We start from the raw sequence: 16,961 nt of genomic DNA, 5'->3' as shown, positions 1-16,961 counted from the left end.
CTTTGGCTTGTCGTTTTATTTCTCTCTTCTTCTTCCTCGTGATCATATTGTCCATTTGAACTTAAATGTCACACTGATATAGTGTTCGGTCCAAGATATGAAAGATTTATCATATCATATTTGATTTGGAGAATACTGAAGCGATGGAAGGATTGATCTATTATGAAGGATTGATTCATAAGATGCGATACGTCATCAATTAAGCAGCAGCAGAGCAAATATATACTCTAAAGGATGGATATCAGATTAATTACTACAGTGAAAAGTAGATAGTGAAAAAGGACAGGCGAGAAGACAAACAGCAAAAAGGTAAAAAAAAGAACATCAATAACATTGTCAAAATGAGGTACCACAAAAACTATTTCTTCCCATTGAATTCATCAAGTTGACTTGCTGCTCTTCCTGGATCATCTCTCTTGGTGACCGGCTCTGTCCAATGATTCCTTTCATGGGTGTAAGCTTATTCTCTTCCTATTTACTGTCTCTGTAATGATGGTGATGACCATAAAAGGCTGATGAATCGATATCAAATAGCAACAGCTTGCAGTAAGTGTCAAAGAGGGGGGACGATGAAGTAGAACGATAAGCTATATAAATGGATGTGAGAGATCACTGGGATAGATATGCCGCTTCTTCTCTTCGAAAGGTTCGCATGCATGAGATCGCTGTAAGTTGCTTTGCATTTTTTTGAAGTTTTATCTTTCAAAAATCAAATAATTTAAATCTGTATCCTTTAATTCATTTTTTTATTTATCAATTTTACTCTTCAAAAATTAATTATTTTTTACTTATGTCATTAGCACAAAATTATTGTTTTACCTTCATGAAATTGATTAATTATGGTTGTTATTCTCTGTTTATAATTTTACCTTTTTGATTTGATAATATTATTTTAATAGCCATAATTTGATAATAATATATTATATCATAAAACCTGATAAATATTTGTCAAAATTGAATAAAATAAAATATAAATATTTTATTTTTATTCATGTGATATAATTTATTATTATTATTAAATTTAACTACTTATGTTATTTATAAATTTTAATTATTATTTTAGATATTTATGTTATTATTAAATATATGAGCATGAAAGAAAATTATGAAATGATATTTATTTTTCACATAAAATATATGATTTATGTTTTATCTTGATTATAATCATTATATGATTCCTTTTATGCTAATTAATATTTACTAATTATAATGATTATTATTTTACTATTATTGATCTATTTCTAAATAAATTAGATTAAAAAATTTAGTGAATATTATTTGTAACTTATATCTCTAGGTTTTATCTAACTAGTAGCTACTAAAGTGACCTAAGATAATAGGCTTGTAGGATATAAATTATAATAAATATTTTATTATTTATAAAATATTTTAAATTATTATATTAGTTCTATAGTTGTTAAAATGACCTAGATTAATAACTTATAAAATTATATTAAATAATTAATCCTAAATGATATTAATAAAATAATATTTATAATGACATAAATAATTAGAAAATTTAGATAATCCGATAGGAGAATCTAATAATAATGTAATAAGATAAAATAATACTATTTTGAATATCCTTTTAGTTTAGGGTTGTATACCCAAATATATCAATACTATTCTACGTATTAGTCTTCCACAAATAATTTTGAGTAAACTAGATATGTTAATATTTCACTCAAAAGGGAAACTATAAATAATATCAATAATTTATCATATTTTAAAAACTAAAAGCATTAATTTTACATTAGTACATTCTTTCATGTGTCCATATAACTTCCAGATTAATTGATTCGAAATGGCTTAAGCATATGTAATTTATACTAGGTGTGTAAGATCTTAATTGGATGAGTTGAAAAGATCATAAACGTAACTACTAAAAGTTCTATAGAACAAATAATTGAGATAAATGATTAAAAAATCTAAAAAATAAATAATTGCTAGTAATATTTAGACTTTATTATGGTCAATTAATGTATTGGAATATTTAAGGGTCGATTTAAATTTACTAATAAATCATTAGTTGATATCTTAATGAAAAAATTGGTATTCAAGATTTCAAAATTATATCATCAATATGGTTAACAAAGCTGCAAACTCAAGAATATTAGACATGAATATAGTTGAGTCCTTTCTCATATAATTTATTTTTAATTATATTTTTTTAGTTGACTCAATTAAAATTTATTATAATAAAATTAAAAACAAGTGAAACTTAAATGAGCTTGAGTAGTATATGTATTTAGGAGAAATTAAGATTAAAGTAGGAAAGACTTATAATATTCTGGATAGAAGTAGGTAACAATAAAAGAAAATTTAATAATGAATAACCTAAGTTTATAAATATTATATAAACTCAAAAAATCTTAATAGTAAAATTCTACTTATGTGGCAAGAAAGGTCAAGTAAAAAATAACTATAAAGTTTTGGTTTGAAAAAAAATGGTATAAGTATGACATTTGTATATTTCAAATAAAAAATTATAGAAGTCCATTTCTTAATACTTGTTGGATTGATTATGATACTTCAACTTATATTACTAATAATAGAGATTTATTTTAATATGAAAATCAAATAGTATGAAATATTCATCGTTATAAGAAATCATCTCAAAGCAAAACCGATAATAACGGATATTTATCACCCATGCCTAAAGATAGTTTATTTGATACACCTTACGATACATGTTCCTATAATTCTAAAAATTTGATTTCTTTATCTAAAATTATTAGGATATTATATTTATTTTAGTGGTTGTAAGCTCAATATATTTATGGTTTAATAAAAGTTAACTATTAAACTATATATTATGGTTTGTATAAAATTAATATAAAGCTTAAGTTTACACTGATTCTATAATCAAATATTTAAATGAAACATAGTTTTAGAAACTGATTGAGATTATATATGCTTACATCTAGGTCACTCTATGTTTTCGATTTTAATGGAGGGAGTTATTTCATTATCTTTATAGGTAACTTATTGAAATATAATTATATATATCCAATTCATGTATGATCTCAAGCTATTGACACCTTTAAATATACACTTATTAAGTTGAGAGTTAATTAGATAAAAAGATTAAAATTATCGGATCCGATGATAAATTTCATGATAGATATAATGAGTCAAATCAGAATCCTAAGTCTTTTGTTAGATTCTTAAAAAAGCAAGATATTTATGCTTAGTATATTTTACTAGATGTGTCAAAGTAGAATAAGATTGTTAAAAAACAAAATCATACTCTTATAGATATGATCAAAAGCATGATGAGTTATTCTTTTACACCCAAATTAATATAAAGAGAAGCTCTAAGGATAATTATGTGTATCTTGAATAAAATTTCTACTAAGTCAATTTCATGGACTCCTTTTGAGTCACAGACTAATAAAAAATCAAACTTAAGACATTTATGTATTTAGGATTTTCCTATAAAGATAAGGATCTTTAAATTACATTGAAAGAAATTAAATTCAATAGCTATTTTTTAAAAGTATTTTATTATTTATCTAAAAAATTTAAAGGGATATAAATTTTATTACCATAATCATAATACTTGAATTTGATAATATAATATTCTTAAAAAATAATGGATTAATGGGAGTGCAAAATTTAATATTGAGATTCCTAACTTATTTTTCATACTCCAAATATAAAAACTTATGATTTCTTAAATTCCAAATAGTATACCCTTTATTTATAAAGGGATAAATTCAAGACTTTGACTTTACGTGTAAGGGGTTAAAGATAAATATTTCTAATGGATACATCTTATTGCTTAGTAAGAGGATTAGGCTTGAGGAGGGTTAATAATCCATAGTTATTATATTACTAAGTATATTTTATAATCTAAAATAATAAATTTTTATTTTAATCAGATTAATCTAGACTAAGATTATTTTTTGTCTTATTTCACCTGCCACAGTGGTGACAGTAATCTCATAAACTTTGTGGGTGGTTATGTCAAACCTAAGTGGTTCAACCCATCCCATTTGTCACCTAGGATCGTATTTGCTATGCTCGATTATGTTTATGTTCATCTATTTTTATTTTTTCTATAAAAAAGTAAGTAACGAAGACAAGATTTAAACATAAGATCAATCTTATAATAAATTATCAAATTAATCTTTATCAACTAAACTAGTTGACACCTTCCATTGTTTACTTTAGCAAAATACAAGAGACTTCACAATTGATCTTTAGTTGTGTTTTTGATGTACATATCAACTACAAACAGAGCATGCATTTGGATTGACATATGAGAATGAATCTTAGCCACTAATTGGTGAATAATTCTTCACCACCTCAATTGAATAAAGAAATCAAGTTTATATAGTTCGAAACGTTGATGCATTAGTGCTTCCCACTCGATCGTTCCCCCATTGCCTCCTTCCCTAGGGCTATGAGACAGATTGGCAGCCCACCTTCCATGGCTCCACAGCCTCATCAGCAACCTAAACCTCTTCGGAACAGGTGATGTCGCCTCTTCTGTTGCTAGCCTACACATCAATGGGAACCCCTCGAGTACCCGCCTTAGTATCTCAATCATAGGACTAATATAAGTGATATTAGTCCTATTGCTACAATTGCAATTGCAAAAAATCCCTACATTCATCTCTATTGCTGCAATTGCAAAAGATCCCTACATTCATCTAAGCATGAATGGTCGGTAACCCCGACATGGGTTGGACATTCGGGTTGGTGCCGACCGGTCTTCGACAGAGGGGGCAAGTGGAGTGAGAGCAAAACCACATGTCGATGCAATCGAGATGGAACCCATGGCCGCACTTAGGGAGCAGCCGAGCCACCTCGCCGTCGGTCAACTGGGAGAGGCAAATGGCGCACTCGATCCCCTCCTTGAAGTCTGTCGCTCGGTAAACGGTGACACGTAGCGATTGAAGCACGGCAGCTTCAAGGCCATGATCAGGGACAGGGAGGGGATCAATGTCGATGGCGGTGAAGTCAAAGCGTGGACGAGAGTGGGCACGGAGGGCGGAGCGCAAGTGCCACTTGGCGTACAAGTATAAATTGAAGGCCAGTACGACCATCATAAAGAAGAAGATGATAGCTGCCACCACAATCTCACTGCTTATCCTCATCTCACCATTTTCACCGTGGATCACCTCTCATCTATTTATCGAATGTAGATATTCTTGTAAATATAAAAATTATAATTATGATTTTATTATATAAAAAATTTAAAAAAATTAAAATTAAATAACAATATATCAAGATCAAAATTACGTACCTTTTGATACTATTAAAAAAACCTTTATTTGATTAGTAAGTACACCGTCGTTGAATTTGAAAGTTACAACGATGTAGAACGAGAATTAGACTCGTCTTCTTCTTTTTTTCTATCCTTCATAGGACTAATATAAGTGATAAAATAGAGAGTAAGAGGAGATGAGAGTCTTCTCTAAATGTATAATATAACATAATATCACATTTTGAGTCATTAGAAGATTCTGTTTATTTATAGATGAGAGCAAAGGGTATAGGATAAATAATTAAAAATGTTCATCCCACCAAGGTCGTCTCTTAAGGAATCTTATTTGACTTCCTTTCTATTGATTAATCAGAATTCAATTAGATCTTTGATATATATTACCTAATTAGATAAGACTATAAAATATAATATTTTCTCACTTTACCCATTAATTGGTAAAATATAAAAAAATATAAAATCTAAATAAATAAAATAAAAGGTTATTTAAAAATAATTTTACTTAATTAGATTCTAAAATTTTGAAAAAATATTTTACATGTGCATGTGAATTTTATAAAATAGACCAATAAGTCTAACATATATAATAATACCATATTAAGTTTGATTATTAATGCGAGTCATAATGGTTGTATACCATCGATGTCATACTTCCCTCTGTATACCATAACACTATTAATCCTTTCTACTATAGTCTAAAACGACCTATGTAATTTATCTTGTCAAGCTAATTCTATTATCAAATTTAACTATAATATGTATATATATAAATATGAACAAGATAATAGAAATAAATAATTTTAATTACATAATAAAAAAATCAATATATTATCTACTCAAATATGTAATATCATATCTTTTATAGATTACTCATAAAATTAATTATAATAATCAAACACTTTAAGTTATAAGACCTTAGTGAATAAATCAGTAATTAATATAGTGAAACTCAAATTCTTAATTAATATTAATTATTTTTAAACTATTTTTCTAACCATCAAGTACTTTATACCATAATGCATAGGACTAGCTATTTTTAGGAAAGAAAACTATTATGATATGTCATAAGGTATTTTCAATCACTTGGCAATTGAATTTGACCACACCAAGAGATGAACTTTTACAATTATAAAACTTGATTAGTGGCCTCGTATGTCACAAAATAAGATTTTTGATAATACAATAATACATTGCTTTATATTTTTCTATAAATTACCATCCAACTAATATAAATATAAAATATAAAATGTATTTTCTATTATCGAGATAATTTATAATCAGAATCTAAAAATATAATCATTCCAGACTAAATTTAATATATATGAGCATATAACCATTCGTCCCTTCCAGACATCTTATTAGCAACTTACCAGTATTTCATTCCTAGGTAACTCTAATATATACTCAATATTTTAACTATAAAATTAATATTTAATTTAATATAGAATTGAGCATATAATAGACTTTCAATATATATACATAAAAAATATTTTTCTTTCATTTGATTCTTTTCCAAGTTATTTTAAAAACACTTGCTCTAACTAAAATTCTTTACTTTTGTCATTTATTGAACAAAGGTGTATACTAAATTTTTCTAAGAATTAATTAATAAATTCTTTCTTAGATTATTTTAATGATTATTGAGATATATCCTTAAATATCTCTATATGAATAAGATAAGTTATCTAGAAACCTATTATGGTCATAAATAATTTTTTTAAATTTACGTGCCAAAATTTATATTTCTTTCTATGAATTGTTTAGGTTAATCCATATAAATTATCTTATCTAGATTTTCAGAAAATTATTTTTATATCTATTTGATATAACTCAAAATCATAATACTAATGTTATAATGATTCTTATAGGAGTATTAGACATCAAAGACCCTTCCAGGAGAGGTTTATGAGATTAAAGTTTAAGAATAACACAAGGAAGCTACGAGAGAGTTATAGCTACCTTATATGGGGGTGTATTCACAGGAGACTGCAACAGAAAAATATTCTATGGAACAATGCTAAATTTATACCTTTACTTATAATGAGGAAATGACTCCCATTAAATTCAATGTGCAGTTACCCTGTGATGAGAGCCCCATTGATCGTGAAAAGAGAATCGAACGACGAGGGGTGATCGAGGGGTACCAACCACTGAAAAAAGGCAAGAGTTTAAAGTTGTGCCCACAAAGAACTCCATATACAGCCTGCCAAGTGGATACTCTTTGTTGCACAAATGCATGTTGATCAAATTTACTCCAAGCAGAATGATGGAGGGTTATCTATGCTCGAGTTTGCTTGTGCGCCCCTAAAGATGCTAGATGATAGCCATCTAAGAGTAGATAAAATACAGATTAAGTGGAAACTGATGATGCTTTTCAAAATTGTTGGAGGCCGTTCTCCTTGGGGACTCTTCACAAGCCAATTAATAATGGTTATAAAATGTGGGAGGAACTCACTAGGAACGACGAAGATATAGCAAATAAGATTTTTTTAATTGTTTGAGAAAATCTCTATATTCTGTGAAAGAAAATTCTTCCTTTTAACCTGTATAAATAGGAAGAGAACAGCTTTAATACAATACAACTTTTTTCATAATATGTATCTTCTATTATCTTTTAATATGGTATCAGAGCTACAGTCTTTAGGAAGATAATGATATCTCTAAGGCCATCATCGACTACATCAATGCAAACTACGTCCACGACATCGTTGTAGTGCCTCCAGTAGAAATGCACTTATGAAGTGAACTAGTTTCCCCACCGGACTTGCTTCCCCGTCGAACCACTTCCCCGTTCGTCAGTATAATCTCTGCTCGACTAGTCTCTACTAATGCAAACATGGCCCCACCGAGAGCACTGAGTTCTTCTTCACCGGTTGCGGCACCTTCGTCGGCTTCCCGAGCACCACCCGCTCAGACGAGTGGCAAAACCTGATGTTGGCCCAGTGAGTACTAGGCGACGGCCAGGCACTACCATGTGGCCTACCACCGTGTCGAGCGTCTCCTTGGTCACCCAATGGAAAGAACTAGTGGGTGACAGTTGTGGGCTCCCCTTACCTCGCTAGTTACCACGATTGGGCCCTCTTCGTCGACTGCGATTTCTCCACCTCGTTGTAGATTTCTCCACCTAATCGTTGCACCTAATCGCTGTAGATTTCTCCACCTAATCGTTACATATTTCTCCTCCTCTAGCATCGCTGTAGCATTGCTGCAGCTTCCTCTCACAGCAACCGCAACAGCCGCAGCCACCGCAGCAGTAGCCATAGTAGCAACAACCGTAGCAGGAGTAGTTATCGCAGTAGCAACAACAACCGCAGCAACAGCAATGATATGCTCTTGCTCTTCTCACAAGCCTCCTTCCTCCCTCCTTTTGTGTAAAGATCACCCTTCAGTAAAAACAAAAAAAATAAAAAAAATAAATAAACACAAAAAAATATAAAAAACAACACAAAAAAACAAAAAAAATGATAAAAATGTCTGGGATGTCTTCCTTATCTTCTTCTAATATTCCAGTTACTATTTCTATAGGAACTCATAGTATTTCTCCTATAGGGCTTATCTCCATCAATGCTGCCACGCTAATCCCTTTCAAGTTATCAAAGGGTGACAACTATGCATCCTGACAAGCTCAATTTTCTAATATCTTATTTAGATACAAATTGCTCGGCTACGTTGATGGCTCCTCCAGTTGTTCGCTAGCCATGATTAACATCCCTAGAGAACCTAGTCCAATACCAAATCCGGCTCATAAATTGTGACTAAGTCAAGATCATCTCATCCTCCAAGCTATTTAAACCTCAGTTGCTGGATCCGTCACTCCATTGATATCCTCATGTGAGACTGCTACCAAAGCATGGTCTAAACTACAAACTACCTTGGCGAATCATTCGCGTACTCGCAAGCTCAGCCTTATGTCCAAGCTTATGGTGACAAAACAAGAGGGAAGTACTATTACTGATTATCTACAAAATATCAAAGTTATCATCAATGATTTGGCTTTGATAGGTCATTCCATATATGATGAAGAGATCATCATCCATACTCTTAATGGTCTCGGAGACAATTACAAGGAGTTGACAACTACAATTCAGGCACGCGACACGCTAGTATCATTAAGAACTCTATGACAAGTTGATTGATTATGAGACGTATTTGAAGCGTGAGGACAAGCTGCCCAGCCCGACTATCACAGCTCAATTCAATCATAAGTCTAAAAGGAAGGGCACTCGATACCCTCCAAACATCTCCAAAGGTTTAGCCAATACACATCTTGATCCAATGGATTCCATGCGAAACCCCCCTTGTCCTCCTAATCATAACTTCTCGCAAAGTGGCAACTCCAATAATCATTTGTCTTGGCATTCTACCCCACCAAGCCACCAAAAATGGGTTGTTTGCTAGTTGTGTGATAAAGTCAAACACTCCGCTAAAGTTTGTTGGTCTCGACCCCGCCTCCCTACTCAGTCACATTGGCCTCAGGCAAATCTTCTAACTACTCCGATGATTAGCTAGCCCAATTGGATTGTCGGCTCTAGCGCCTCCCATGACATCATCCAGTTTCTCCCCTCATGATCCATACTATATTACTCCTCCAGTTCAGCAATTGCCTATTCCCTCCATTCCTACTCAACTTCTTTCTTCTCCAAATGTTGGGACAATTAGTTCAAAAACACAACTCTTATCTTTACCTCCTTCTCGGTCAAGTGACACTAACGTACCTCCACCTGACCTAGTTTATGTCAATGACTCTCAACCACTTATTCTAACAATACAATCTCATGATCCCGTAGTCTCTAACCATCCTATAACCACACGCTTTAAGAGTGATATTTTTAAACCACGTCAAGTCCTTGACCTCCATGCTATCATGGATTCCCCATCCACCACCGTTGAACCCACCACCTTCACTTAAGCCCAAAAATCTCTGCATTGGCGTACTGCCATGTGCGAGGAATATAATGCCCTCATCCATAATTCAACATGGGATCTAGTACCCTCTCATCATACACAAAACATCATCGGGTGTAAGTGGGTCTTTCGAATTAAACATAACCCAGATGGCTCTGTTGCCCGATATAAGGCACGCCTCATCGCCAAAGGGTTTCATCGAAGACATGGAGTTGATTTCAATGAGATATTTAGTCTCATTGTTAAGCCGACTATAATCCGACATATCCTGAGTTTGGCCACCACTAAGGTTGGCAATTACGATAATTGGATGTTAATAATGCCTTTTTACAAGGGACTCTAATTGAAGCTATTTTTATGCAACAACCTCCTAGTTTCACTCATCCTCAGTATCCAAGGCATGTTTGCAAATTGTGAAAAGCTATTTATGGACTTCGTCAGGCTCCAAGAGTTTGGTACACAGAACTTAGCTATTTTCTAACTTTCGTTGGCTTTCTCAACTCTAAATTTGATGCCTCATTATTTCTATGACAACATCATGGTGACACAATATATATTCTGGTATATGTGGATGTCATCATTATCACAGGCAACAATCCCGTAGTAATCCAAGCATTCATTAAACAGTTGGCAGATTGATTCTCGCTTAAAGATCTAGGACCCTTGAACTACTTTCTGGGCGTCGAAGCTATATTCATATCTTCCGGTCTCTTTCTCTCACAAAGAAAGTACATTCAAGATTTATTATAAAAAACAAACATGCAGGACGCAAATGCAGTTACAACTCATCTCTCTACTAGTGGCTCTCTCAAATTTTCTAATGGAAGTCCTAATGCGGAGCCCACTCAATACCGATAAGTCGTTGGCTCCTTACAGTACTTAGCTCTCACCCGTCCAGATATCTCCTTTATAGTCAACAAATTATCACAGTTCATGTAGAGGCCATCTACCATGCACTAGTCTGTGGTCAAATGAGTCATACGATATCTTAAGAGGACCCTCAATCATGGTCTCTTTCTTTGTAAACACTCTCCACTTCATCTTCATGCCTTTGTCGATGCCGATTGGAACTGATCCGTCATTAGTGACGAAGAAGATACTTTGTGCACTAAATTATTAGTCAAATGATCAATTGTGTTTATGGTCAACCTGTTTGAACTTTATCATTAAGATGAGAATAAAGACCTGGTGAGGTAGATGTGTAAAAATCTTAGTGATAAAAAAGTGATGAAACTTTAGTAATAAACTGTTATGTCAATAATAATTAGTAACATCATCAAAATTTTAACAATAAATTTAAAATTCATAGTTGATATCTTCGTGAAGCAAAGAAAGGCTTCGACCGCCCATATGAATGCGTCGCAGGAGCTACGGGCAATCCTTGCTGCCACAATTCCCTCCCATCGGCTCCGTAGGTATTGTTTAGCAAAAAATGGCCAATTTTGGCCCGTTTTTGGCTTGTTTTTGGCCTGTTCTTGCGTTGCGCGGCGACGGTCGTGAGCGGAGCAAAATGTCAGCCATCTCAGCACCCTAGAAACCCCCGGGTGGCACAGGGCTAGATGGGGCTTTCGTATAGCAGGGACGGAGCTGCCTCTCGCTTCGCTCGCTGTCCGCCACTTGCCGCTCGCTCGCGCAGCAAAAAATGGCCAGTTTTGGCCCGTTTTTGGGCCGTTTTGGCCTGTTCTTGCGTGGCGCAGCGACCGTCGTGAGCGGAGCAAAACGTCAGCCATCTCAGCACCCTGGAACCCCCCGGGTGGCACAGGGCTGGATGGGGCTTTCGTATAGTAGGGACGGTGCTGCCTCTCGCTTCGCTCGCTGTCCGCCGCTCGCCGCTCGCTCGCGCAGCCAAAAATGGCCAGTTTTGGCCCGTTTTTGGGTTGTTTTGGCCTGTTCTTGTGTTGCGAGGCGAAGGTCGTGAGCGGAGCAAAATGTCAGCCATCTCAGAACCCTGGAACCCCCCGGGTGGCAAAGGGCTGGATGAGGCTTTCGTATAGCAGGGACGGTGCTGCCTCTCGCTTCGCTCACTGTCCGCCGCTCGTCGCTCGCTCGCGCAGCCAAAAATGCCCAGTTTTGACCCGTTTTTCGGCTGTTTTGGCCTATTTTGGACTATTCTTGCGTTGCGCGGCGACGGTCGTGAGCGGAGCAAAATGTCAGCCATCTCAACACCCTGGAACCCCCCGGGTCGCACAAGTTGGATGGGGCTTTCGTATAGCAGGGATGGTGCTGCCTCTTGCTTCGCTCGCTGTCCGCCGCTCGCCGCTCGCTCGCGCAGCCAAAAATGGCCAGTTTTGGCTCGTTTTTGGGCTGTTTTGGCCTGTTCTTGCGTGGCGCAGCGACCATCGTGAGCGACGCAAAATGTCAGCCATCTCAGCACCCTGGAACCCCCCGGGTGGCACAGGGCTGGATGGGGCTTTCGTATAGCAGGGACGGTGCTGCCTCTCGCTTCGCTTGCTGTCCGCCGCTCGCTCGCGCAGCCAAAAATGGCCAGTTTTGGCCCGTTTTTGGGCTGTTTTGGCCAGTTTTTGGCTTATTCTTGCGTGGCGCGGTGACCGTCGTGAGCAGAGCAAAATGTCAGCCATCTCAGCACCGCGAAACCCCCCAGGTGGCACAGGGCTGGATGGGGCTTTCGTATAGCAGGGACGGTGCTGCCTCTCGCTTCGTTCGCTGTCCGTCACTCGCCGCTCGCTCGCGTAGCCAAAAATGGCCAGTTTTGGCCCCTTTTTGGGTTGTTTTGGCCTGTTTTTGGCCTGTTCTTGCGTTGCGCGGCGACCGTCGTGAGCGGAGCAAAATGTCAGCCATCTCAGCACCCTGGAACCCCCCGGGTGGCACAGGGCTGGATGGGACTTTCGTATAGCAGGGACGGTGCTGCCTCTCGCTTCGCTCATTGTCCGCCGCTCGTCGCTCGCTCGCGCAGCCAAAAATGGCCAGTTTTGGCCCGTTTTTTGGGCTGTTTTGGCCAGTTTTTGGGCTATTCTTGCGTGGCGCGGCGACCGTCGTGAGCGGAGCAAAATGTCAGCCATCTCAGCACCCTGGAACCCCCCGGGTGGCACATGGCTGGATGGGGCTTTCGTATAGCAGGGACGGTGCTACCTCTCGCTTCGCTTGCTGTCCGCCGCTCGCCGCTCTCTCGCGCAGCCAAAAATGGCCAGTTTTGGCCCGTTTTTGGGCCGTTTTGGCCTGTTCTTGCGTTGCGCGGTGACCGTCGTGAGCGGAGCAAAATGTTAGCCATCTCAGCACCCTGGAACCCCCCGGGTGGCACAGGGCTGGATGGGGCTTTCGTATAGCAGGGACGGTGCTGCCTCTCGCTTCGCTCGTTCTCCGTCGCTCGCCGCTCGCTCGCACAGCCAAAAATGGCCAATTTTGGCCCGTTTTTGGGCTGTTTTGGCCAGTTTTTGGCCTGTTCTTGCGTGGCGCGGCGATCGTCGTGAGCGGAGCAAAATGTCAGCCATCTCAGCACCCTGGAACCCCCAGGGTGGAACAGGGCTGGATGGGGCTTTCGTATAGCAGGGACGGTGCTGTCTCTCTCTTCGCTCGCTGTCCGTCGCTCGCCGTCGCTCGCGCAGGCAAAAATGGCCAGTTTTGGCTCGTTTTTGGGCTGTTTTGGCCTGTTTTTGGCCTGTTCTTGCGTTGCGCGGCGACCGTCGTGAGCGGAGCAAAATGTCAACCATCTCAGCACCCTGGAACCCCCCGGGTGGCACAGGGCTGGATGGGGCTTTCGTATAGCAGGGACGGTGCTGCCTCTTGCTTCGCTCGCTGTCCGCCGCTCGCCGCTCGCTCGCGCAGCCAAAAATGGCTTGTTTTGGCCCATTTTTGGGTTGTTTTGGCCAGTTTTTGGCCTGTTCTTGCGTGGCGCGGCGACCGTCGTGAGCGGAGCAAAATGTCAGCCATCTCAGCACCCTGGAACCCCCCAGGTGGCACAGGGCTGGATGGGGCTTTCGTATAGCAAGGACGGTGCTGCCTCTCGCTTCGCTCGCTGTCCGCCGCTCGCCGCTCGCTCGCGCAGCCAAAAATGGTCAGTGTTGGCCCGTTTTTTGGATGTTTTGGCCTGTTCTTGCGTTGCGCGGTGACCGTCAAGAGCGGAGCAAAATGTCAGCCATCTCAGCACCCTGGAACCCCCCGGGTGGCATAGAGCTGGATGGGGCTTTCGTATAGCAGGGACGGTGCTGCCTCTCGCTTCGCTCGTTGTCCGCCGCTCGACGCTCGCTCGCATAGCCAAAAATGGCCAGTTTTGGCCCGTTTTTGGGCTGTTTTGGCTAGTTTTTGGCCTGTTCTTGCATGGCGCGGCGACTGTCGTGAGCGGAGCAAAATGTCAGCCATCTCAGCACCCTGGAACCCCCCGGGTGGCACAGGGCTGGATGGGGCTTTCGTATAGCAGGGACGGTGCTGCCTCTCGCTTTGCTCGCTGTCTGTCGCTCGCCGCTCGCTCGCGCAGCCAAAAATGACCAGTTTTGGCCCGTTTTTTGGTTGTTTTGGCCTGTTCTTGCATTGCGCGGTGACCGTCGTGAGCGGAGAAAAATGTCAGCCATCTCAGCACGCTGGAACCCCCCGGGTGGCACAGGGCTGGTTGGGACTTTCGTATAGCAGGGACGGTGCTGCCTCTCGCTTCGCTCGCTGTCCACCGCTCGCCGCTCGCTCGAGCAGCCAAAAATGGCCAGTTTGGGCTCGTTTTTGGGCTGTTTTGGCCAGTGTTTGGCCTGTTCTTGCGTGGCGCGGTGACCGTCGTGGGCGGATCAAAATGTCAGCCATCTCAGCACCCTGAACCCCCCGGGTGGCACAGGGCTGGATGGGGCTTTCGTATAGCAGGGACGGTGCTGCCTCTCGCTTCGCTCGCTGTCCGCCGCTCGCCGCTCGCTCACGCAGCCGAAAATGGCCAGTTTTGGCCCATTTTTGGGCCGTTTTGGCCCATTTTTGGGCCGTTTTGGCCTGTTTTTGGCCTGTTCTTGTGTTGCGCGGTGACCGTCGTGAGCGGAGCAAAATGTCAGCCATCTTAGCACCCTGGAACCCCCCGGGTGGCACAAGGCTGGATGGGGCTTTCGTATAGCAGGGACGGTGCTGCCTCTCGCTTCGCTCGTTGTCCGCCGCTCATTGCTCGCTCGCGCAGCAAAAAATGGCCAGATTTGGCCCGTTTTTGGGCTGTTTTGGCCAGTTTTTGGCCTGTTCTTGCGTGGCGTGGCGACCGTCGTGAGCGGAGCAAAATGTCAGCCATCTCAGCACCCTGGAACCCCCCGGGTGGCACAGGGCTGGATGAGGCTTTCGTATAGCAGGGACGGTGTTGCCTCTCGCTTCGCTCATTGTCCGCCGCTCGCCGCTCGCTCGCGCAGCCAAAAATGGCCAGTTTTGGCCTGTTTTTGGGCTGTTTTTGCCAATTTTTGGCCTGTTCTTGTGTGGCGCGGCGACCGTCGTGAGCGTAGCAAAATGTCAGCCATCTCAGCACCCTGGAACCCCCCGGGTGGCACAGGGCTGGATGGGGCTTTCGTATAGTTGGGACGGTGCTGCCTCTCGCTTCGCTCGCTGTCCGCCGCTCGCCGCTCGCTCGCGCAGCCAAAAATGGCCAGTTTTGGCCCGTTTTTGGGCTGTTTTGGCCAGTTTTTGGCCTGTTCTTACGTGGCGCGGCGACCGTCGTGAGCGGAGCAAAATGTCAGCCATCTCAGCACCCTGGAACCCCCCGGGTGGCACAGGGCTGGATGGGGATTTCGTATAGCTGGGACGGTGCTGCCTCTCGCTTCGCTCGTTGTCCGCCGCTCGCCGCTCGCTCGCGCAGCCAAAAATGGCCAGTTTTGGCCCGTTTTTGGGCCGTTTTGGCCTGTTTTTTGCCTGTTCTTGCGTTGCGCGGTGACCGTCGTGAGCGGAGCAAAATGTCAGCCATCTCAGCACCCTGGAACCCCCCCGAGTGGCACACGACTAGATGGGGCTTTCGTATAGCAGGGACGGTGCTGCCTCTCGCTTCGCTCGTTGTCCGCCGCTCGCCGCTCGCTCACGCAGCCAAAAATGGCCAGTTTTGGCCCGTTTTTGGGCCGTTTTGGCCTATTTTTGGCCTGTTCTTGCGTTGCGCGGTGACCGTCGTGAGCGGAGCAAAATGTCAGCCATCTCAGCACCCTGGAACCCCTCGGGTGGCACACGACTAGATGGGGCTTTCGTATAGTAGGGACGGTGCTGCTTCTCGCTTCTCTCGCTGTCCGTCGCTCGCCGCTCGCTCGCGCAGCCAAAAATGGCCAGTTTTGGCCCGTTTTTGGGCCATTTTGGCCTGTTTTTGGCCTGTTCTTGCGTGGCTCGGCGACCGTCATGAGCGGAGCAAAATGTTAGCCATCTCAGCACCCTGGAACCCCCCGGGTGGCATAGGGCTGGATGGGCATTCGTATAGCGGGGACGGTGCTGCCTCTCGCTTCGCTCGCTTTCCGCCGCTCGCCGCTCGCTCGTGCAGCCAAAAATGGCCAGTTTTGGCCCGTTTTTGGGCCGTTTTGGCCTGTTCTTGCGTTGCGCGGTGACCGTCGTGAGCGGAGCAAAATGTCAGCCATCTTAGCACCCTGGAACCCCCCGGGTGGCACTGGGCTGGATGGGGCTTTCGTATAGCAGGGACGGTGCTGCCTCTCGCTTCGCTCGCTGTCCGCCGCTCGCCGCTCGCTCGCGCAGCCAAAAATGGCTAGTTTTGGCTCGTTTTTGGGCCGTTTTGGCCTGTTTTTGGGCTGTTCTTGCGTGGCGTGGCGACCGTCGTGAACGGAGCAAAACGTCAGCCATCTCAGCACCCTGGAACCCCCCGGGTGGCACAGGGCTGGATGGGGCTTTCGTATAGCAGGGACGGTGTTGCCTCACGCTTCGCTCGCTG

The 16,961-nt window shown here is 41.1% G+C and overlaps 1 protein-coding gene across 1 annotated transcript; it reads right to left on the bottom strand.

The window, feature by feature from the left end:
- Window positions 1-4,658: 4,658 nt before the first annotated feature.
- On the bottom strand, window positions 4,659-5,105 carry LOC103991913 (RING-H2 finger protein ATL60-like). The gene has a single exon (XM_009411453.2). It carries the CDS (start codon window positions 5,103-5,105, stop codon window positions 4,659-4,661), a length of 447 nt encoding a protein of 148 aa, XP_009409728.2.
- Window positions 5,106-16,961: the final 11,856 nt, after the last annotated feature.

The sequence above is a fragment of the Musa acuminata genome, chromosome BXJ2-7 (genome assembly GCF_036884655.1).
Source record: "Musa acuminata AAA Group cultivar baxijiao chromosome BXJ2-7, Cavendish_Baxijiao_AAA, whole genome shotgun sequence".
Classification (NCBI taxonomy): Eukaryota; Viridiplantae; Streptophyta; class Magnoliopsida; order Zingiberales; family Musaceae; genus Musa; species Musa acuminata.
Note: the sequence above shows the minus strand (reverse complement) of the source record. Positions and strands in the feature narration are given on the sequence as shown.

Coding starts and splice junctions, on each gene's coding strand:
- LOC103991913 (XM_009411453.2), bottom strand. CDS start 5,105: ATGAGGATAAGCAGTGAGATTGTGGTGGCAGCTATCATCTTCTTCTTT.